The sequence below is a fragment of the Ctenopharyngodon idella genome, chromosome 2, assembly GCF_019924925.1.
Source record: "Ctenopharyngodon idella isolate HZGC_01 chromosome 2, HZGC01, whole genome shotgun sequence".
In the NCBI taxonomy this organism is placed as follows: Eukaryota; Metazoa; Chordata; class Actinopteri; order Cypriniformes; family Xenocyprididae; genus Ctenopharyngodon; species Ctenopharyngodon idella.
In genome coordinates, this window is record NC_067221.1 from 5,031,816 (window position 1) to 5,056,910 (window position 25,095).

The window sequence follows — 25,095 nt, forward strand, 5'->3', positions numbered from 1 at the left end:
ATGACAGTGACAGAACAAGAAACGAACTTTTAGATGAAAAGAAAGACAGTAAAGTGGTCAGAGTGATGAATAACAGAAAGAGGGCAATAGAGAGATTTATAACTCACGCTTTAAGGCCCGCGTTTTCCAGCGTGAGCTCCTCCAGACTGCTGGATTTACTGACAGTGTGCAGAATCTGTTCTACGACCTCTGAACTCTGTGTGTGTGTGTGTGTGTGTGTGTGTGAGAAAGAGAGGAGAAAAAAGGAGAAAAGCTCTAGAAATAAACTCTGCAGGAAGACTCATGCACATTGTTACAAACTGAATGAATACCATATTCATATACCATAGTATTAGCATGTTACTTCAAAGAATGTGATTGTATTACTATCAAATTAGTGTCTGAAACTGCATGTGGATAACAGGGGTAGGCAATGTGACCAAATTCTTATTTCACGATAACGACATATATCACAATATAGTTATTTTGTGTTATTTTATGTCAGTTCTGTTATTGAAAATAAGAAATAAACTACAAACAATAGGACAAATATAATACAACGATAATATTAATTAAACAAATTACGTTTTTTTTTAGGTACAATAGGTTTAATTAATGTAGTTAGAATTACTACAGAAATGTAAATGTAAAAATAAAATATTGCATAGTCTTCACTATATGAATTAAATTTAAATTTATTCTTATTAAAGCTAATTAAAAAAGTTATTCAGTCAAGGGCAGTAAGTTATTTTCTCTTTTGTTTGATTCACATTAATGACACAGAGCAGCAGCAGGATTATTAGGCTGCTGTCACTTTAAGAACAAACGCACGGATCCATTATACTGATATACATCTGGTTTACACCCAACTGTTTACTTTCACTTGAGACATAACCGGTGTCATGAAAAATTAAGTCCCCCACCCAGGAATCGGGTCTCCTTTAGGACCCAGGTGGTAATGCCTAATTAAAAGTTGTTATTGCGATGTCTTGACTAATTATAACCTATTTAACTATTGTATGATTTTTATTACTTTAAGTGCACAAACAACATGCTTGAAATATAAACTGAATGCCTATGTATTGCATGATAAAACAAACTGGAAACACAACCATGCCTTAAAATGTATTTTTTATTTTTTTTAATAAGGATAAGGATCGTTGCAACATACTATGTTCTGTAAAAGTAATTTAATATTAATTTTACACAATAATAGCAATGTGGTATAGTATATAATAATACATTTTTAATAAATTAATTGTCATGCTAAGTACACACAAACATCATTAATTTGAAACATGTAACTGGGAACTATTGGAAGCAAAAAAACATACCTAATATAATATAAGCTAAGCTGGCAGGCTAATCGGGTAGATGTTTGCTATACAAGTACATAAGCTAACTAAAAAACAGTAAAAACGAGACAAGCTTGATTTCACAACCTATAGCTTCAGTTATATTGAACCATGTAATATAAAAGACATCAATGTTCACTATAATGCATTTTAAATGAAATAAATCATAACGTGATTTTGCAGGAATTGTAATCAGGTGCTAACAATACTACCCATTAAAAGTCCGTTGAACCAATAGGATCACTCTGGGTCCTAAAGGAGACACAATTCCTGGGGGGCCTTGATTTTTCACCACACCGGCTGTGTTTACATGATGGGCATTTGGACATAATTGCGTGCGTATTTGACCATTCAACCGCAATAACACATGAAAGAGAACTGAATTTGCGATCGCATGCTGAGAGACGCGGCTTTCTGTGCTGTGTGTCAGTCAGCGTGAACACCGCATTAAGTACTTTTTCACTGCTTATTGTGCTTTATAACAGTTTTTAACATCGAGCGCACACTTTGGCAGTGTGCCAGTCAGCACGAGCACCGCACCGAGTTCATTTTCAGGATATATTGCGCATATAACCTTTTTAACATCAAGCACGTCCCGCTATTTATATTTTCGTTCATGCATTTCATCACTCTGAAGTATCAATAGTGCTATATATAGTGTTTGGGAAAGTAACTTTAAGACCGGAACACACCAAGCCGATGCCGACGAACTAGTGGTGACAAAAGCAGACTGTGGGGTTGGCTCACGTCAGCATTGTCTGGGTCCAAAGTTGCCCTGACACACCAAATTGACGCTCGACACCTGATGGCCAAGTAGCACGTCCGTTCTGCGCCTGCGTAAGATGAAATGCCTTTCCGTACCAGCAGGTGGCAGTAGCTGAACAGCCAATCAGAATGATCAGGTGGCCTGACTGACCAATGAGCTCCAACACCAATTCAACATGTCGAATCGGCCGAAAAAAAGCCGACGAGGACCAACTTAAGCACACTGAGAAAACTTAGTCGGCCGGCGAACAAAAACTGCCCGACGGCCGACCGACGGCTTGGTGTGTTTTGGGCTTAACAAGTAATGCATTACAATATTGCATAACTCCATAAAAAATAACTAATTGCATTACTTAGCTAGTTTTAATGGAAAGTAATGCGTTACCTTACTTTTGAGTTACTTTTGCATTACTCTTTCTCATCTGTTTGTTTTTTGATAACAAAAAGTTATTCTATTTTTGGCCGAAGGAAATGTAAATTCATGCCTGTACAGTAGAGGGAGCAGCTCAGACAAGAAAGTTCAGCACTCTTCAACAATAAAAACAAAAAATGAAACAAATGTGATGTTTATCTAAAGTCATTAGTATGGTTAAATTGGATCAGTGAAGGTCAACAGCAAAGACATTGGTTATTAAAGTGAGATTAAATACATAAAGTATATTTGTGTTATTTAACATTTAATTATTGCAGGTTTGCGAAATAGTTAGCATTTTCACGTTACTTTACTAGTTACTTGGAAAAAGTAATCTGATTACATTACTTGTAATGCGTTACCCCAACACTGGCTATATACTGTATTTTTTACATACCGCGATATTCACAATAAAGCAAAATCTCTAATGATAGATATTACGATATATATTGTCATACTGCCCAGCCCTACATGATAATACCATGGTACATTTTTTTACATGAATCAAACAAAAACAGACAAACAAAAGACTTGGAAACAGTAAAGATTTAAATGGTGATAAAAGGATATTTACAATGCGCAAGTCTTTGCAATAAAGTTTGGTGAACCATGAGTTATACGCCATGGCTGCCACAATCACTGCAAGGTCCCTGTGACGAAAGGAGACACAGAAGAGAAAAATCAAAACAGATTGTCTTAGTGAGGTGCCGCAACAACCAGAGGCGTTCTCACTTTTCTCATGCAACCCCTCATAAGATTGCAAGCTCTCCTCAAGACTAAAATAGAGATGTTATTATTCAAGAAAAATGATAGATTCAGCAATAAATGCTCCCTGAGAGGAAAGCCAGGAGAGGAAGGGAAGAGGACAGTGCAGATCGATGGGAAAACTGATGCCAGGTCAGTGAATTACTCAGTGCAATGTGTCTATGATACAGCTTTTAATCTTGGCCCTGAGCCTAAAACCTCTTTACCCGGTAGACAGAGCGGACCTTACTGCACTCATACAGAGAATGAAGAAAAGGAAGGCGAGGGAAAGAAATGCAGAGGGGTTTTTCCTGTTGAGTACGGCTGATGGCTGTGTTCTCATTTGCAGCTTCGTCATTCCTCTGTTTGGACGCAGTAGTGAGGCTGTAGGCAGTGTGTACTCAGCTGTTCTCTCTTTCTAAATGAGAGTTTCTCTACCTCACCCGTTCGTCTCTCTCCCTTTAGATGTTCTAATGGAACAAATGCTTAAAAATCAATGACATAACATCTTCAAGACAGATGCAGCATCTAGATGGTAGTCTAAGTGTCCACGTTGGTGAAATAGCAAGAAATAAAGGAACGGCAGTTGAAGTACTCTGGAGTATAAAGGCTTATATTAGAGTTTGTATCTAAAGTATACTTCTTTTGAAAATATTTGATGTCCTACTCTTAAGGCAATGCAAATTAACTCCATTCTTCTTTTAATAGAAATATGTCAGTGACCACATTTACATGCACATCATTTTCTGGTGAAGGACCATATTTTACTTTATCTGAAGATGGCAGATGTGTCTTGGAATATGCTTGCTGGTTTCTATCTAGTCTGAGCTGGTCATTAGCTAATCCAAGCTGTTCATTAGCTTGATGCAAGCTGGTAGACTATCTTGGACCAGCAACAAACCAGCTACCAGCTGGTTCGTTGCCAGTTTAATGTGGTCAAGCTGGTTTTTGGAGGCTGGTGATCCAACTAATAACCACCTCTTGCACCAGATAATGACCTTAAATTGGATTTTTCAACATAGCTGGTTAAACTCTCTCTCTCTCTCTCTCTCTCTCTATATATATATATATATATATATACAGGTGCTGGTCATATAATTAGAATATCATCAAAAAGTTGATTTATTTCACTAATTCCATTCAAAAAGTGAAACTTGTATATTATATTCATTCATTACACACAGACTGATATATTTCAAATGTTTATTTCTTTTAATTTTGATGATTATAACTGACAACTAAGGAAAATCCCAAATTCAGTATCTCAGAAAATTAGAATATTACTTAAGACAATACAAAGAAAGGATTTTTAGAAATCTTGGCCAACTGAAAAGTATGAACATGAAAAGTATGAGCATGTACAGCACTCAATACTTAGTTGGAGCTCCTTTTGCCTGAATTACTGCAGCAATGCGGCGTGGCATGGAGTCGATCAGTCTGTGGCACTGCTCAGGTGTTATAAGAGCCCAGGTTGCTCTGATAGTGGCCTTCAGCTCTTCTGCATTGTTGGGTCTGGCATATCGCATCTTCCTCTTCACAATACCCCATAGATTTTCTATGGGGTTAAGGTCAGGCGAGTTTGCTGGCCAATTAAGAACAGGGATACCATGGTCCTTAAACCAGGTACTGGTAGCTTTGGCACTGTGTGCAGATGCCAAGTCCTGTTGGAAAATGAAATCTGCATCTCCATAAAGTTGGTCAGCAGCAGGAAGCATGAAGTGATCTAAAACTTCCTGGTATGCGTTGACCTTGGACCTCAGAAAACACAGTAGACCAACACCAGCAGATGACATGGCACCCCAAACCATCACTGACTGTGGAAACTTTACACTGGACCTCAAGCAACGTGGATTGTGTGCCTCTCCTCTCTTCCTCCAGACTCTGGGACCCTGATTTCCAAAGGAAATGCAAAATTTACTTTCATCAGAGAACATAACTTTGGACCACTCAGCAGCAGTCCAGTCCTTTTTGTCTTTAACCAAGGCGAGACGCTTCTGACGCTGTCTGTTGTTCAAGAGTGGCTTGACACAAGGAATGCGACAGCTGAAACCCATGTCTTGCATACGTCTGTGCGTAGTGGTTCTTGAAGCACTGACTCCAGCTGCAGTCCACTCTTTGTGAATCTCCCCCACATTTTTGAATGGGTTTTGTTTCACAATCCTCTCCAGGGTGCGGTTATCCTTATTGCTTGTATACTTTTTTCTACCACATCTTTTCCTTCCCTTCGCCTCTCTATTAATGTGCTTGGACACAGAGCCCTGTGAACAGCCAGCCTCTTTTGCAATGACCTTTTGAGTCTTGCCCTCCTTGTGCAAGGTGTCAATGGTCGTCTTTTGGACAACTGTCAAGTCAGCAGTCTTCCCCATGATTGTGTAGCCTACAGAACTAGACTGAGAGACCATTTAAAGGCCTTTGCAGGTGTTTTGAGTTAATTAGCTGATTAGAGTGTGGCACCAGGTGTCTTCAATATTGAACCTTTTCACAATATTCTAATTTTCTGAGATACTGAATTTGGGATTTTCCTTAGTTGTCAGTTATAATCATCAAAATTAAAAGAAATAAACATTTGAAATATATCAGTCTGTGTGTAATTAATGTATATAATATAAAAGTTTCACTTTTTGAATGGAATTAGTGAAATAAATCAACTTTTTGATGATATTCTAATTATATGACCAGCACCTGTATATATATATACACTGATCAGGCATAACATTATGACAACCTTCCTAATATTGTATTGGTTCCCCTTTTGCTGCCCTGACCCATCGAGGCATAGACTCCACTAGACCCCTGAAGGTGTGCTGTGGTATCTGGCACCAAGATGTTAGCAGCAGATCCTTTAAGTCCTGTAAGTTGAGAGGTGAAGCCTCCATGGATCGGACTTGTTTGTTCAGCACATCCCACAGATGCTCGATTGGATTGAGATCTGGGGAATTTGGAGGTCAAGTCAACACCTCAAACTCATTGTTGTGCTCTTCAAACCATTCCTGAACCATTTTTGCTTTGTGGCAGGGCACATTATCCTGCTGAAAGAGGGGCGCCTCAAATACCATACTTTTATTCTTCTGTTATTGAAAAACTTTTGCTTTAATCACCTTGAACAAAACTGAAAATCATTAAGAAGACCTTTGTCTTAAAATATGTTCACTAATTTTAGCGATTCTCATTTGCTACTTAAATCTACATTTAAAAAAAACACCAATTAGATCAAATTAGCACCGAATCAACTTTCCGCTGCTGTCCACGATCGTGTCAAGGATCAGCCGAATTTCCACATGCATCATGAAAAGTTGATGTTTTGGTAAGTGTGCTACGGCAATTTTTTGTGCCATCTAGTGGTTTAGAGGAAAATAAAATCAAATGCACCTTTCACCCCAGTGCACCTTTAGCCCCGTTGTACACTATATACTGTACATATACACTATATTGCACAAAAGTGCCTTTACGTGCACATGAACTTTAATGACATCCCATTCTTAATCCGTAGTGTTTAATATGGAGTTGGCCCACCCTTTGCAGCTATAACAGCCTCAACTCTTCTGGGAAGGCTTTCCACAAGGTTTAGGAGTGTGTTTATGGGAATTTTTGACCATTCTTCTAGAAGCGCATTTGTGAGGTCAGGCAGTGATGTTGGCGAGAAGGCCTGGCTCGCAGTCGCCGCTCTAATTCATCCCAAAGGTGTTCTATCAGGTTGAGGTCAGGACTCTGTGCAGGACAGTCAAGTTCCTCCACACCAAACTCACTCATCCATGTCTTTATGGACCTTGCTTTGTGCACTGGTGCGCAGTCATGTTGGAACAGGAAGGGGCCATCCCCAAACTGTTCCCACAAAGTTTGGAGCATGAAATCGTCTAAAATGTCTTGGTATGCTGAAGCATTAAGAGTTCCTTTCACTGGAACTAAGGGGCCAAGCCCAACCCCTGAAAAACAACCCCACACCATAACCCCCCCTCCACCAAACTTTACACTTGGCACAATGCAGTCAGGCAAGTACAGTTCTCCTGACAACCGCCAAACCCAGACTCGTTCATTGGATTGCCAGACAGAGAAGCGTGATTTGTCACTCCAGAGAACACGTCTCAACTGCTCTAGAGTCCAGTGGCGGCGTGCTTTACACCACTGCATCCGATGCTTTGCATTGCACTTGGTGATGTAAGGCTTGGATGCAGCTGCTCGGCCATGGAAACCCATTCCATGAAGCTCTCTACGCACTGTTCTTCAGCTAATGTGAAGGCCATACGAAGTTTGGAGGTCTGTAGCTACTGACTCTGCAGTTGGCGACTTCTGTGCACTGTGCTCCTCAGCATGCGCTGACCCCGCTCTGTGATTTTAAGTGGCCTACCACTTCGTGGCTGAGATGCTGTTGTTCCCAATTACTTCCACTTTGTTATGATACCACTAACAGTTGACCGTGGAATATTTAGTAGTGAGGAAATTTCACAAATGGACTTATTGCACAGGTGGCAACCTATCACGGTACCACGCTTGAATTCACTGAGCTCCTGAGAGTGACCCATTCTTTAACAAATGTTTGTAGAAGCAGTCTGCATGCCTAGGTGCTTGATTTTATACACCTGTGGCCATGGAAGTGATTGGAACACCTGAATTCAATTATTTGGAGGGGTGTCCCAATACTTTTGGCAATATATTGTGTATATATATATATATATATATATATATAATCTGCACAGTATTTTAATCGCATCATTAATCCTCAGTCATGTTTTTGACACCAGCATACAAAAGTGCTTTAAATTTTAAAATGTATGTCATGAGACTTGTCCGCTGTCGGTATATCGTTTTTGTCTTCTCAGTCCAAAAACGTTTTCTCTGAAAGCTTGACTTTTTACAACATCTTTTACTTCTTGTAGCCATCATACCTACTTTCACTTGGACATGTGCAGATATACACAGAACATTACAAAAAAAGTGTTAACATGACAGAGTTTAGATTTAAAAAAAAAAATAATATGGTAGCTTTCTTATTCAGATTATCTTGAAACCAGTGTATTGGCCTAATCAACTTAAGGCAATTTTGTTAAAATGTTTACATCATGCATTTGGAACACAGCATGTAAATGATGGAGCCAAAGCCTTTGCTAAATTACACCAATCATCTGAAAGTGACTCAATAAAACGACTCAAAACTGTATATCTGAAATGACAAGCACTTCGTCTTGTCAGGCAAAAGCTCTTTTTAAAATTCAAAAATGATCTTTAAGTGGCCGCATTCCCATTAGAGTTTCATCATGTGACTGCTGAAAAAAAAAACTTTTTCAGCAGATAACCGGAACTGCCCTTGAGCAAAGTGCTCAGCGAACCGTATCATTTCTCAGAGTCAGAGTATAAATTTTAAGTGCATTTCCTCTTTTATGTGTTAAAGGCAGCAGGGTCGTGTAGCTAAAAGTGCAGAGATGAAGCTCATTTTCACAGGTCATATACATCTATATATAAACGTAATCCTGTTTCAACAGGAAAAGAGTTGTGAACCAGCCTTCAGACTTCAAACACAGACCCACATCAGCAGAAAATACAGAATCTGATCTGGAATCAGTGAAGGAACCTGACACCGATTGGACGGATGTAAAAAGAAACAGCATGACTCCCACCGGGCAGGAAGTCAGCAGAGTCGCCACAGGAAAGAGACTAAATGTATTATTACTGCAGCAATTCAGCACATATTCAAAGCAGTGGCTGACATCAGATTGCCTGTGTCAATTATCATTCAAATCCCTGTCAATACGAAGCAATTAACGAAGCATAGAGTTATCATTAGATTAATCCTTCCAAAATGAAGAAGCTTTTAAACCTCCGATCTGTGGGATGTAGAGATAGCAATGAAAGTAAAGGCTGGCAATTAGAGGTTGCATATACAGAACATGATGAGTTGTAAATTTGTGTGCTCTGGATACCCGCTTTCCAGGTGACTGAAGTCCAACAGGTTAAACTCCCTGTTGTCCTGCGAATGATAGATGGTATCCACATCCTGAAAGAGCAAAAGAGATAGAGGAAGGCATGAGACCAAAAAAGAGGAAGAATACATATTTAGAGTGCAATAACAGCAGTGACACACACAGAAAATGGCCCCGCTGGTGCTGATGATATTTTTGTGGTGGTCAAAGGAAGCTCTTACCCACTGCACTTCCTCTTTACAGGTAATACCATTGTAATCGCACAGAGCTGCATAGGTCTCAGAAAAGCCCCCTGAAATGGGAGAAAGAGAAAAAAAATGGTAATGTGTCTAAAAATGAAAAACTGCCCTACATGTACCTATTTCGTTGTGATGTCACAACGAAACATTATCATATGGCCCGCCCACTTATTGCGCGTGCAGACGCCAGGGAAAATTCATTTTTGGGGTTTGGAGAGACTGATTTTTTGAACTGCTTCTGCCGAATCGTTTACAAATCACTGAGAACTGAGGTGAAATTAAATATATAGAAAACGAAAGTGTTTTTTGACCTTGCATGCATGTAAACCTGTTGTAGTAGACTCCCAAAACAATATTAGGAACCTTAAAAAAGACATAATAGGAGCACTTTAATCAGGCCCGTTCTAGGATTGCGTGACTGGGGGGGCATTTCGAAAACTTGGTGGGGCAGCATAATATGATTTATGATTCATAGGTTTATGATCTCTTCCCCCCCACCCCCTTTTAACTACTAAACAGTTTCCTCCATTTTTCAGATTAATAACAGCTTCAGATTTAATATTGATCACAAAAGTACTTTCTGTGATTCTGAAATTGAAACAACAGTACATTTGTTTTTTGACTGTTTAGTTAGTACAACTGTTTAATTAGACTGTTTAGAGACTTTTGGTCTAACATAAACGAATGGCTTAAAATAACAATTAATTTGATTTCTTCATTTTCTAAAAATGACATAACTTTTGGTATAATAATGGAAGATGTACACATTCAATTTCTACTGAACAATATTTTCATTTTGGGAAAATGTTATATTCATTTACTGTAAGTTCCTTAAAACAAAGCCATTGTTTTCTGTTTTTCAGAAAGAATTTTGGATTTACTTTAAATCTTTAAGAATGTTAAAATTTAAAAGTGGAAGAAGACAACTTGGTTCATTGAAGAAATTTAAACCATTAGAAGACCTGGTTGCATGATTTGTTCCTTTTTTGTTCCAAGCTAAATTTCCAAGTGTTCCATGATCGTGTAGCAATGTATTAACGGTGTGTGCGCGATTAAACAGAGACTAGAGAGCATTTATGAAGGAGCTGCATGTCATCTGCTCATGTGATTGTCAATGGCTGTCTTGAGAAGTGATCAGAAAAGGTGTGCAAAAGTCTTGGAAAACTGCTTAGAAAAAGGATGTGGATGAGGACATGAATGCTTTTTACAAGTTGAAATCTTGTAATTATGGCAATTCTAGCATGGTGTGATCACCTGAAGTTCTGAGCGTGTCTGTGAGGAAGAACTGTAAAAGGATGCGCGCTGCGAAGCGCGCCAGAAAAAAACAACCGCACAATGTTTCTAGTAATTTGCATATGTGACTAATTTAGTGTTAATATATCACAAAAAAAAACGAGTATCCTGGGGAGGTTGGAGGGGCACAAAGAGCACCGAAGGCAAAGAATCTTAAATCTCATCTATTTTTCACTGTATAGGATTCTTGAGCAATGGTGTTATTGGTAACTAAAATCATTTTCTGCTATTGAAATAAAATTACTAAAACTTAAAATAAAAATAAAATGAAAACTGAAAATATAAAAAGAAAGATTTTTTCTGCTGTTTACAGGTACAATATGACATTTTAACAATACCTGTTTTAGCGATATTTCAAAAAAAGAGCTTAAAAGTGTTCTCCTATGGCATCAGTGGCGGCGTTTCACAAAAACCTAGGGTATGGCATGATTATTTCTCGCCATACAACAACGACATTCCCAAGTAGGCTAATCTATGTAAACAAAATATGGACAAAAATCCACGGACATGCACAGACTCAACAACAATATGAAATCAATTCAAATTCTGAAACAGCCCTACCTACACTGTGTCCTAACAAGACTCGATGCGATACACTAGAAAATGTATCTTTTCCATGTTAATAAGAGGTTGTTTTTTTTTTACTTCACTTTTCAGGACTTGTACGGCACACTTGTATTCATCATTCATCATTTTCAGTAAAGTGAAAGTGAAGTGAGTACATATCAAGCGATCTGTAACAGACAAAGCAATAGTGACACATGATAAAAACACTGTAACTCACACCTGTGTGTTGCGACAATACTGTCGGATCCAATGTAAGTCTGCACAGTATCATCTTTTATTTTCAGTCTCTCTGAAAAGCCTGCCTCGAACTGTCTTGTTTGAAAATGAATCCGCAGTAAAATGAAGCGAACAAACAAACAGTGTCTTGCTGACACAATGTGTAACTTTGTTATAAAATAAAGTTCATCCATGCTTAATGTTAGGATCTCAAGGAAGACTGTTTTTCCACAACTTGACATTTCAAAACGTCTTGTAATCCTCAGAGGCGTCTCTATGGTTTTGTTGCTGGAGTAATCCTGTTTTTGTGTCTGTCTCGTATTTACTACTACATGACATGCGTCAATCAGTTGGCGGGGCTAAAAAGGTGATGATGTAGAAGTAGGCGTCAATCTTCTTCTGCAGAGGCGGTCTTTCGTCGCACTTTTACGTCATACTGTGACAAAAACCCGAAATGATTTTCTGATCTTGGTTTCAATAAAAGCTGTTTTTGGACTAATGAAAAAGTTTATATGTCAAATAATCAAGGGAAATTTGATTTCTCAATTCATGAGTGTGTATAAGTCATACACAAGGACTGGCTGCATCTCTTCCTGTCACAGTATGAAGGACACCGAGTAATTTGCATAGTCCTTCTTATACTCACTATAACGGCTCCCTATAATGAATTAATTTTATTTATCAACCTTAGTGGATCCTTTGTATTATTGTTTTCTTAATTTATGTGTTTTTATTCTGTCCTTCACTGTCTACAGCTGCAGCTGCTGCAGCAAAACAGATATTGTTAGATATTTGTCAGGAAAAGCAAAGAGCACCAAAATCAAGCAGATGGCATAAATTAAGTGTATGTATTCAGAATATTCTTTAAGAAGACAGCAGCGGTGTGAGGGGAAGAAAGCGAGATTAGAGAGATTAAAATATGGTGTATAATCAAAATATTTATGAGCTTGTGTGTGGATGCATGAACTATATGTACTTATATTTCCCTCACCACATGCCCTTTGCGTCTCCACCGAACTCTCGGAGCTTGGAGAAAATTTCCGATTACCGTCAGTAACGTCTCCATCTGAGTGAAAGGTGGAGGGGCTGAAAAAGAAGAGGGAGGGGGAGAGAGATTCGCAATGCATCAGAATCTCAGTTATTCCGACCCAGCATGTGAACACCTGGCCAAAGAGCTGAAACAGGAAAGAGAGCGAGAGAGTTGAACACTGAGACAGAAAAAGAGCGCTATTATGCATTGCAATAATCTCCTCCTTTCTGAATATGAGAAAATCTCTCAATTAACTGCTCAGCAGTACCTCACACCCCTGCTGCTCGAGCAGATACTGACTTCTATAGGCAGCATTATGGATTCTACAAAAAAACTACATTAGCTCTACAAGATACAGTGCCTAGGCGACAGAAATCAGATTTGCATCTCTGCTTGGATGGTGTGAGCAAATACAGATCGCAACAGGGTTAGTCTCCGCCTCAGACGTCATGTTCGCTGACCGCTCGATCTGGCAAGATTTAATCTGACTGGCTGGTTTCATGCAGTTGCGGCGTAAGGGCACATAGGTTTTCTTTAAAAACCTATGTGCCCTTCTTTAAAGGGGTGGTTGATTATGATTTCACTTTTTAAACTTTTGTTAGTGTGTAACAGAACATAAACAACATCTGCAAAGTTACAACGCTCAAAGTTCAATGCAAAGGGAGATATTTTTATAGTTTAAGGACTAAAACAAAAGGCTGGTAATTCTTCTTCCCAGGTTAGTGACATCACTAACTCTAAAATTTACATAAACCCCGCCCCCGAGAACACACAACAAAGGGGGTGAGGCCATGTTGGGCTGCTTTAGAGAAGAGGAAGAGTTGTTGTAATAGAGTGCTGTTGACATGCCGTCATCAATTTAACACTGGATTTGCACAAAAGATTAACATGACGGCACATGCTAGTGGATTAGTTGAATCAACTCCACAGCAACTACATAAATTTATCCACTAACCGTTCAGAAACATCCAGTTTCATTCTAAAAGTTGTAACTTCTTCCTGAGTCTCTCCATCAGTGTCGACTCCGGTTTGAACAATGTAAGGCTGAACACCGTTACTGACAATCCTCATTTTGGCTGCGTGAGATTCTCCAGCTTTGTTGTTGTTGAGCAACTGAAGCGTGAGCTGTTAAAGCTCCGCCCTCTTCTGGAAAGGGGGCGGGAGCAGCAGCTCATTTGCATTTAAAGGGACACACACAAAAACTGTGTGTTTTTGCTCACACCCAAATAGGGGCAAATTTGACAAGCTATAATAAATGATCTGTGGGGTATTTTGAGCTGAAACTTCACAGACACATTCTGGGGACACCAGAGACTTATATTACATCTTGTAAAACGGGCATTATAGGTCCCCTTTAATCAGTCCGCCTGTGAATAATGTTGTGTTTTAATGGTGAAAATGAAATATTAACTGAATTTTCCAGGTTTAGTAGTATTTACTAGATATCCATGAGAAGAACTACTGTACATATTTCACTTTGCAATGTTTAAATAATGTAGCAACTTTTGATAGGACTTTATGAACTTAATATATATATTATTTACCAAAGTTTTCATTAAGATGCATTTATTAAGTTTGCTTTGTTTTTACATCGCATTTAGGGGTGGTTTTGTTTGAAACAGATTATACCACAATAATAGAACACTGTTGTAAAAATTACTAAAATAACTGCAGTTTATTACATCCAAGTATACTGTACATTATTACAACCATATATATATATATATATATATATATATACTGTATAGTAACACTTTAGTTTAGGGTCCAATTCTCACTATTAACTAGTTGCCTATTAGCATAGCTGTTTATTAGTACTTATAAAGCACATATTAATGTAATTTAGTAATTTACTAACTATTAATAAGCAGTAATTAGGAGTTTATTGAGGCAAAAGTCACAGTTAATAGTTGGTTAACAGTGAGAATTGAACTCTAGTTATTTATATATATATATATATATATGTATATATATATATATATATATATATATATATATAGAATGAAAAACCACTAGTAATGTTTTCAACAGCATCTCTATTATTGTGATATAATCTATTTCAAACAAAACCGCCCCAAAGGTGACATAAAAACAAAGCAAACTGTGATTGGTCGCTTTATGTGTCAGTCATACAGTGTTATCCTATCCGAGTGGGCGGTTCTTCACCAGAATAAGCTGGAATGTGAACCGTTTCGCTGTTTATTCAAAGTCTGGCTCTGCGGGACCAAGGCAAACCTATGGGGTTCTTGGGATACTTACGTGTAGATGGAGTTGTTGAAGATCCGAGAGAGAGCAAAGTTGATGTGGCTAATCAGCTGATCCAGGTGGTCATTAGACTGCAGCCTTAGGGAATATGTGGACTTGTCTGTTTCTATGACAACCTGTGAAGGAAAGAACACGCTTTAGTGAAGCAAAACGTTTGAGAGAAGAAGTGAAAAAAAATCTGGCAACAAAAGCTAAAACACTGGAGCCCTGTAAATGCTTTTCCTACCTGATTATCGGGGTGGGTGTTCATTGCCCGAATCTCCAGGAAGTTGAACGTTTGTTCCACCTAAGGTGAAAATGAGCATCTTGCTACATAAGTCATTCTAAATCAGATTACCGCAGTGCTTTGAGATGGAGCAGACAGGTGGTGCGTAATTGCCTACCGTACCTTGGTTGGTATCTTGGGGGCCATGAGGTACAGCCGCCATGTTGCCAAAACCTGCGAGACAAAAGAGAGGTTAAAAGCACAATTAATAAAGGGAAAGATTAAGTACAATGTTCAAAGAAATAATGGTGTAGGTTTCCCTGGAGAACAACCTGTTCAATTGAATCTAAAAGGACAGCAGACATTATATAAGTCATGAAGCAGTTCCTGAGGAAGTTTAACCATTTTGTCAACTGAACACTTTACTCACAAAGATAACGCTACAGTGCAACTGGGCTCTGATTTGCTGAACGTGTGCATTACACAAAAAAAATTTTAACCAGAGATGCACCGATGTAATGCGGGAAAGTTTATCCTTTGCATGTGGTTTTAAGCCATGCGAATTTAAATATTCAAGCGCAAGAAGACGTGAAAGAGAACTCAATTCTACTCACTGTGTGAGAATTTCGCACACATCCAAAGCGCGAGCCCTGAAAGCAGCGTCTCAGAGAGCACGCAAATTTTGAACGGAGTTGTCTTTCGCTTCTTTTAATTCACACAAAATTATATCAAAATGGCCGTCTTGGTGAGTATCTTGTAAACATAGTCAGTTATGTCTTAAATGAATGTAAACAGCTGAGAAATAAAATGCTTTTGTAACAGTATTGGATCTGTGCAGCTCTTAAAGTGACAGCAGCCTAATATTCCTGCTGCTGTCTGCATTTTAATGTTAATCAAACAACGAATCGCTCACTACTCTTGACTAAATAACTTTTGTAACTTTAATAAGGATTAATATGTGTTTAATTTATACAGTGAAGAATATGCAGTGTTATTTTACATTTGTTTACTCTATTTCTGTACCTGAAAACTACTGTTAAACCTACCTAAAAGCTCTGTTTATTTCATTTGTATCTTTGTTCTGTTGTATTTATGTTGAATGTTAAATGGATCCAATCCATGTTCATTAGAAATTATTGATGATGCAGCAATAAACTAGATAGTATAACTTAATGCATGCGTTTTTGAACTTTACTAATTTAAAACATGATTAAAACAGTCTATTTTAATGACAAAACTTCAAATAAGAGAGCAAGTGACAAATATCGGTATCGGAATCGGCCAATAATTGTTTGTTAAAATTTGGCCCAAAAATTCTATCGGTGCATCTCTAATTTTAACCCTATAAAGCTACTGTATCATATTTGATACAGCAAATTTCTCAGGCCTCTAAATTATCAACATGATTAAAGCTTTGCTGAAAAACCTGTTGTACAATATTTACTATGTCTTCTGTCGTCTGATTGATAGTTTTAACGTTTTTAGTAAGTAAAAGTCCTTTTAGTATAATTTTACAAACGTCCCCCTTTTGCTTCCCACAATAAGAGCTTTGACCATAAAACTAAGCGTTTACATATCATCTTACTAAGACATATGTGACCTTGGACCACAAAACCAGTCATAAGTCGCACACGTATATATTTGTAGCAATAGCTAACAATACATTGTATGGGTCAAAATTATCGATTTTTCTTTTATGCCAAAAATCATTAGGATATTAAGTAAAGATCATGTTCCATGAAGATATTTTGTAAATTTCCTAGCATAAATATATCAAAAATTTATTTTTGTGAGTGGATATGCATTGCTAAGGACTTCATTTGGACATCTTTAAAGGCGATTTTCTCAATATTTTGATTTGTTTGCACCCACAGATTACAGATTTTCAATCTCGGCCAAATATTGTCCTATCCTAACAAACCATACATCAATGGAAAGCTTATTTATTCTGCTTTCAGATGATGTATGAATCTCAATTTCAAAAAATTGACCCTTATGACTGGTTTTATGGTCCAGGGTCACATATTATATATATATATATATATATATATTTATATATATTTTGTCTAAAGATTCAATAAACCATTCCATTTAAAAATGTAATTCTTCTGACTATTATTTCATTTGTCAGGCTTTACAGGGTTAAGAAAATTCAAAAAGCATTTTAATAATGAATTTTTAATAATGATTCAGTGCTATAACACAATTGTGCTTCTATGGGTGCTGTTGTTTATGGATTTCACACGTGTACTGAAGTGAGGCGAACAGCGTTACAGACAGATGAGTAGGCACAGAGAGGACGGAATAAGGATTTGTGTGATGTCTGAGGATTACAGAAACATAAAAAGAGGGATTGTACTATATTTTGAGAAAGAGAACGAGTGTGTTTGTGCGTCTAAAACAGTACAGTCAGGTCTGGAGAAAACACTTAATCTCATTCATAATTTAAATTCCTTATTAGCACACTTCATTTAGGCCTTTATCATACCCCTCAAACCAATCCCTCCCTTCCCATCATCTAAACCAGGGATTCTCAACCAGTGGCCACTTACTTAAAATTTTCTGAATATATTATTACTAAAATAATGAATATTAATATATTAAAGGGGACCTAATATACAAAATTTACTTTTACATGGTGTTTGAACATAAATGTGTGTTGGCAGTGTGTGTACACAACCACCCTATAATGGTAAAAAAAACTATTTTTTAATCCCCATAGTTCATAAGTAGTGTTTCAGAACAAGTCATTTGTAGCTTCTGTGACATCACATTGCTTAGGCCCCGCCCATGACCGCTGACGGACTCTGCCCTATTAGCATAGAACCAATAAAGATGATAATTAAAACCAAACAGATGTTTTGTTAGTTTTTGGCAGAGTATCCGAGGCACAAGCTGTACAGGCTCCGCCCTCATCTGAAAAGGGGGTGGGGAGCAGCAGCTCATTTGCATTTAAAGACACATGCGCAAAAACAGCATGTTTTTCCTTCCACTCAAAAATGGGCATTTACAAAATGGTATAATAAATGATCTGTGGGGTATTTTGAGCTGAAACTTCAAAGACACATTCCGAGAAGACTTATATTACATCTTCTAAAAAGGGGCATAATAGATCCCCTTTAAAACAAACTAGTTTAATCAAAATGCTAACAAAAACACACTGTCAAGATTTTTCACAAGAACTATTGTTTCTATTTAAACATACAGTTGTTGAAATTTCTGGAATAAATGAATTGGTCAGTTAATTTACCTATATCATAATATATTATAGTTAGTGTGTGTGTGTGTGTGTGTGTGTGTGTTCTTTTAATATTATATCATATAGGGATCCTTTGAATCCGGTGATGGACAGTGGTGAGTCAAAAAGTCTCAGATCCACTGATCTGAACTCCAACCATTCTCCATCTGCCCTTTTTTCCTCTGCAACACTCTTCTAATCTTCCCGAGATGTTCTTTGTCTGGTCTACTATGTATATACTCAAATTCTCTCTTCAAAAATGTCCTGCTTCCTCTGATTCAGTGCGGTCCCCACATCCTAGGCCCCCTGTTTTCTTCACCCGCCTTCATTCGTCTCTTCTTTTTCTGCCCTGTCACTTTCGATTCTTCAAGGCCTCCCTTCCATGTATTACTAATGGCACCCCACCAAGAAGAAGAAACAGAGAGATGGAGATCCCAGGTTTCTCCTTAATAAAGACTTTGTATAGGCTCTGATGGCGGGTATTCGTATAGGGTTTTGATGGCGGCTGGGGTAGGGCGTTTTGTGTTCCTGAAGCTTTAACAGAGACACAACCATTGATCGAGAGATGATATTTCAGAGAGTGCACCCCACCACAAAACTCAATAACCGGTCATGAAAACTTGGTTATATAAATATGCTCCTCAAGAAAGAGAGATAGCATAAGAGAGACAGATAGAGGAAGGAACCAGAAAGCACTGTCTACTCATCAAAGACTTTACTATCAAAGGAAGCAAACACAAAAGATCGGCACGTAAACAGCCACATTAATTATTAAAGGCCGCTGGGGTGTTTGGACTTGACCGAGTTTTCATGGATGGATGGAAGAGGGGGGACCCCCCAATTAAGGAAAAGATTGGAATACATCAAAGACTATCTAACACATTGCATGGGTGGGGACCGCGGCTGATTGCATGGTAATGAATGCAGCAGTTAAGCTACGACGCGCATTACTCACCCTGCTGTCGAGCGCAGACGGAATACGGCATCAGGCATATAATGATATCAACATTAGTATTCATTATTGGATCCAAGTCCTGTTGAGCAAGCATTTTTGAGCAAGACGGAGCCAAGCGAGGTTGCGTTTGACTGTAACAACATCCTGCGAGTAGGTCAGAGGTCAGCCACTTTGAGTGAGACGGCCACTCACCGCATCCACTCGTTAAGGCGCAAAGAATCTTTCATCCTGCCATCGCAGACGGTCAATTGCAGAAGATAGACAGGATGACTTCAGTCCGTGGCTTTCATGGACCATTCGAGCCTGAGGAGATCAGACTGGTTCAACACTTGCCCTAAAAATCATCCACCACCTCTCAGTACCAACTTCAAAGAATGAGAGATATGAGGATGTGTGTGTGCAGATGGGAGAGGGTTTATATTAATCATACGATGTCAGGGATCTGGCTTGACACTTCAAACACGACCCATAATTCAAAGGGTGTTGGGGACACATCAGCGCTGTGCCCAGGAGACTTGAAAAGAGCAGCAGATTGCTCCAAACATGCCTCTGTACATCTCTTCTCAGACACATCACACTGCCTTGCTGGCACGCAGGTGTCATTGCCTAAGACGGACCCATTTCGGCTGTCAGGGAAGAGGAAGAGCGTGGATCTACTCCCGCCGGCAGGTCCGCGTCTTAACTCTACTGAACTTAAGAGGCGAAGAGATGAGAGGAATAAAGAGTGAGCTGAGAGGATAGAAGAAAGAACGGATCAGGGCTGAAATGCCGTGTGCTCCAGATTCACTGATGATTAAAAGTCTCAGAATCAAAGCAGCTCTGTAACTAAAGCCTAGAGTGAGAGAACAAGAGAGGAAATAAAAGAGAGATAGAAAGAGAAAGACAGAAAGGAGGGACTAAAAGCTTAAGACTGGAGGAAGCATGTTACTTAGTTATTTGCATTGCAAAAAAAAAAGGTGTTCTTGGTTATTTTTGTCTTATTTTTCAGTTAAAATATCGAATCATTTAATCATTTACTGTACTAAGTTTAAATCATTTAAAAACATGTGAAAAAAAAAATCAGCCAGTGCAGAAAACTTATCTATTAGATATTTCTTTTTCTAAATGACTAATTATTAATAAGTTTTTGTCTAGTTTTCCAAGAAAATATCTACTGTAACCATTCTTCTCCTCCATAGACAGCAATATAATCAACACTTTCAAGGTCCAGAAAGGTGCTAAAGACATCGTTAAAATAGTCCATGTGACTGCAGTGGTTCAACCTTAATGTAATGAAGCGACAAGAAAATACTTTTTGTGCGCAGAAATAAAACAAAAATAATGACTTTATTCAACAATCTCTTCTCTTACCTGTCATTATCCTTACGCAGTTGACGCAGTAAGCACAGTGAAGGCTTCCGTGTTTACATCCGAATGCCGGCTCAGTATTGGCCAAAGCTGATCACGTGAGCAGCACGACGCATGCGTGTGATGCTGACGCAGGAGCCGGCCAATAATGAGTCTGCGTTCTGACGTAGAACCTGAAAGCGCTGGACGTAAACAACGTATGAGAATGACACAGAAGAGAAGATATTGTTGAATAAAGTCGTTATTTTTGTTTTGGTTTTTTGTGCTGTTTTAATTATGTTTTTAGTACCTTTCTGGACATTGAAAGTGTTGATTATATTGCTGTTTATGGACGAGTCATATACCTCTCGGATTTCATCGAAAAGATCTTAATTTGTGTTTTGAAGATGAACAAAGAAATGAGGGTAAGTAATTAATGACAGAATTTTCATTTTTGGGTGAACTAATCCTTTAAAGGTCCACTGAAGTGCCTTGAAACATGCAGCATTATATAATGTGTTGACGTAATTTCCACTGAAACAGGAAGACAGGGCGGGGCATGTCGAACATCTCCTCCCCTTTTTAAAAATAGCCAATAGCATTTCATTTATATCACAGTTCGGCCAGAGCTGTTGAGTTCCGTAAAGCCTCATTTATCCTCCTAATCTCCTCCATATCACTTTAAAATACAGCATTCTGTGCAGAATTCAAATATGTCCGATACGTTTTGTGGTCTGCAGCAACTCGCGGATATGATCCGCTCTGTGCTCTTGTGTCTCTGGACCGGAGCAGACTGTGTGCACAGTGCGACAGTTCGCATGCCACTAAAGTAAATCCAGACTTCATTCGCCCCAATGGAAAGCATATTTAGACTGTCTGAATCGTTCCCTATCCCCTACTTAGTGCACTATGTGCCATTCACCATGTAGAAAATAGTAAATCTCTGAACAAGTGACAAATTTTAGCCGTAGCTTCAGTGTCTATTTATAATGTAGGGGGCAGGAAAATCTGACGAGAAGCTGAAGTGCAGCGTGATGTCATCAAAATCATTGATCCACAATGGCGGAAGTGAAAGACTGTAAGTTTTGAATGCTTACATCTTCTAAATGCTAATTTTCTCAAGGTTTTGGAGCACACTAGCTTATAGATAAGAGTAAGGCTAACATGTACTAAAACCCAAAAAACTTCCATTTTGATTTCATGGACTTTAAGCATTAACCTAAATTCATTTTTTTCGTCGGTAAACTTTGTTCCCCACCATATGTTTAATCAAAGGTTCTAATCAAACTGATGCTAAGATCCATGCAGTTATAACCCTGAATTTCAAGGCAGTGTTCAGAATTCATATTAAAATGTTGAGACAAAAAAAAAAAAAAAAACACAGTAATGCCCTTTACCCTATCTTCCGAGTGCTCACTTCAAGTTCTGTGTTTCAGAATGAGTGGGATAATAATGCACACTTTCAATTGGAATCCACTCAATGACAGTTTTGCTTCTCAAGTACTGCTTGAAACATAATTTCAGGTATTTTGGAAATCAACACAAAGCTATTGATTAATATAATTATTTTTGCATAGAAATAGAATAAGTGGTAGCCAAACCACAATTAGCCAAAATCAGTACAATGGTCATCGCCCCTTGATTAACCTACATTCTTTTGGTTATCACTGTAGATCTTCAACAACAACCTACCCTCACCTTAAATCATACTCTACAAATAAACGCAAACCAAAAGATATATTTAGGACAGGGTATATAAAGATATATAAGGATATCTATCACACTCTATATTTACTCTATGACGTCTTTTATATCACATCTCTCTTACTCTCCTTCTTTGGTTGTGTATTAGTTTTGTCTCTTGCATCACATCCTGCCAGACTGCAGTGAAATCCCCCATAATCACTGCCTCTCAGTCTCAACATCTTCACAGGTTATCCTTTCACTGCAGACTTCTCCTTAAGCACCTCGTATCACATTACCAGTCTTTACCCTGCGTCTACTATCATAATGCAGCAGTTGTGCAACTCTAAAATACTTCTTAAAGGAGAGAAAGCTCATTACCCTGAGCGGTACACCCATAATCCTTGTTAGTTTTTATATTTAAAGATCTACTGTGAACTGATCAGCACATTAAAAGATTATTCTGGGTTAAATACAAGTTGAGCTACTATATAGAAACAGCAGCTGTAAACAATATATTGACAGTTATGCAATTATAAAGGTTTATGGGACAAACAACGGCTGTAAGTGCATTTCTGTCAATATGCTGTTGATAACGTTGAAAACTGGTATTTCACCCAGAATATTGCTTTAATAAAGATCATGAATCATACGTAATAGGCTAGTTCACCAATAATACAGACACAAATGTTATTTTCAAGATTTTAGGTAAAAAATTCTATAAATGTGTTAAGGAAAATATATAGCATTATGAGATTGATGCTGTAACATCAAAGTTGACATTCTTCTAAAACGTTTTATTGTGACTTTATTCTCAAAATGTTATGCCTTTTTCCTCATAAAAGGCCTAATCTGAAATTATTCTTGAAACTTTATTCTTAAAATTATTGATTATATTTTAACATGGCACTAAAATGTTCTTGTAATATTTAGGTGCTGTGACTGTTCAAGTTTTTTTCCATTTTTAATAATCATTTTGCAATAAGTCCTTCAGTGTGCGTATAATTAAAGTATAATTAAAATGAGGTCATAAAACTGCACATTTAATAATTATACAATAATTAAAAATGTTATAAGTAGTTTTAGATGAATTGCATGTCAGACTGCAGGACACTACCAGCACTGTCAACTGCCCAATAACAATCACACACAGGGCCTAACATTAACACTCGCCAAGCGCCAAATGAAGGTGATGATACACGGGGCAAATTTTGAGCAATGTTTCCGAGCGATGTTGCTTGGGCAATTTCCCAATGAGAATGGGCAACAAAGTTCGATCCAGATAGAAATTTGCTGCCCATTCTGAATTGGAAAGTGCCCAAGCAAAATTTCCCCAGCAACATTGCTCAAAAAGTTGCCCCGTGTATCATCACCTTGAGAGTAAAAATCGGCGTTGGCGAGTCTATGAAACGGTGTCACTCGCCAGTTGGCCGCTAACATTTTTACAAATTCTAACAATGCATGAATATGAATAAATGTGAATGGCGCTCGGGACAGTTGACAGGCCAGCACTGCATCGTCACTAAAGTTCAAGCCTTGACAATTTAAATATTCAAGAGCAAGAAGATGTGAAAGTGAGCTCATTTCCTTTACTCGCGCACTCAGAAAGCTGCGTCTCAGACATCGAGCGAATACTAAACTGAGCTCTCTTTCAGGTCTTCTTGTACTTGAGTGGACAAATTCACAGAAAATTGTCAAAAATAGCAAGTATTCTAGTAAACATAGTCGGTTAAGTCTTAAGCGAACGTAAACAGTTGAGAAAGTAAACTCATGTGTACAGTATCAGTGTATTCGCTCTTAAAGTGACAGCAGCCTAATATTCCTGCTGCTGTCTGTGTTTTTAATGTTAATTAAACAACAAACAAAAATCACTCACTGCTCTTGACTGAATAACTTTTGTAACTTTAATAAGGATGTTTAATTTATACAGTGAAGACTATGCAGTGTTAATTTACATTCGCTTACTTTATTAAATTTCTGTACCTAACAACTACTGTCAGACCTACCTGAAAAGCACTGTTTATTTCATTTGTATCTTTGTTATATTGTATTTATTTGTGCTTTTGCTTGTAATTTGATTATTTGTTCTTATTTTAGTACTGACTGTTCACTTGTCTTTAATAATGTTTTAAATTTATATTAGTTAGGCTAGTAGTTTTAGCTGTGGTATCGCAATTGGAATAGAGAATTGTGAATTATCACTGGAAATTTTGGTGTCATAACTGTTTCATGGCTGGTAAAAAATATTTATGGCTGTTACATTTTCTAAAGTCACCGGGTGTGGCAAAAAGTTTTAGGCCCTGATCATACACTTAAAAGCAAAACAAAATCTTGTAAGAAATATCCAAATACAATCACTGCATCTGAACTTGAGTATGGGCCAGCAGTCAGTGTGTTGGTGCGGACAGCCTTGATCTGAGGAAGTCTTCATGTCACTCACTGTGGTGATCACAGCCTTTAATTGGCCTATTATTCCACAGGAGAGGAAAAACTGAAGTGACAGACCGAGATAAATAATTGAAGGGGAAGAAAAGGCGACATTTGGGGCTTCAAAACAACCGATCTCCTCTGCCGCCCGCCCTCCTCTCTCTCTCTCTCTCTCCATTGCCCCCTCTTGCGAGCCTCTCCCTAGTGTGTTCTTGTTCACCAAGCCCTGCTTTTATCCCATCCCCTCTTCCAACATCACACCATCTCTCTCTGCTGTGGGGGCAGCGATGTGGGGGCCACAAAATATATAGTGTATGTGTGTGCGCACACACGGCTGTGTGATCTCTAAGTGAACATGTACGAGAAAAAGTGTGTTTGAGTGATATTTTTTAGAGCTGTGCCCCAAGGCTTGAGCTGATGTCTTGCTGAGCGCTCTATACAGCTGTATCGGGGCCAGATATGTTTGTGTGTGTGTTTGTAG

At 38.2% G+C, this 25,095-nt stretch overlaps 1 protein-coding gene across 3 annotated transcripts in view; it reads right to left on the minus strand.

Moving 5' to 3' along the window:
• The window catches only part of carmil3 (capping protein regulator and myosin 1 linker 3), an 80,513-nt gene that overhangs the window by 48,314 nt on the left and 7,104 nt on the right, over window positions 1-25,095 (minus strand). For all 3 annotated transcript variants that reach the window (XM_051879291.1, XM_051879283.1, XM_051879300.1), the window contains exons 3-10: window positions 15,169-15,219; window positions 15,007-15,066; window positions 14,775-14,896; window positions 12,477-12,571; window positions 9,392-9,462; window positions 9,171-9,244; window positions 3,086-3,161; window positions 108-196 (exon numbers count right to left, since the gene is read on the minus strand). In XM_051879291.1, the coding sequence (XP_051735251.1) occupies window positions 108-196; window positions 3,086-3,161; window positions 9,171-9,244; window positions 9,392-9,462; window positions 12,477-12,571; window positions 14,775-14,896; window positions 15,007-15,066; window positions 15,169-15,219 (638 nt within the window). The remainder of the gene's footprint in view (window positions 1-107; window positions 197-3,085; window positions 3,162-9,170; window positions 9,245-9,391; window positions 9,463-12,476; window positions 12,572-14,774; window positions 14,897-15,006; window positions 15,067-15,168; window positions 15,220-25,095) is intronic.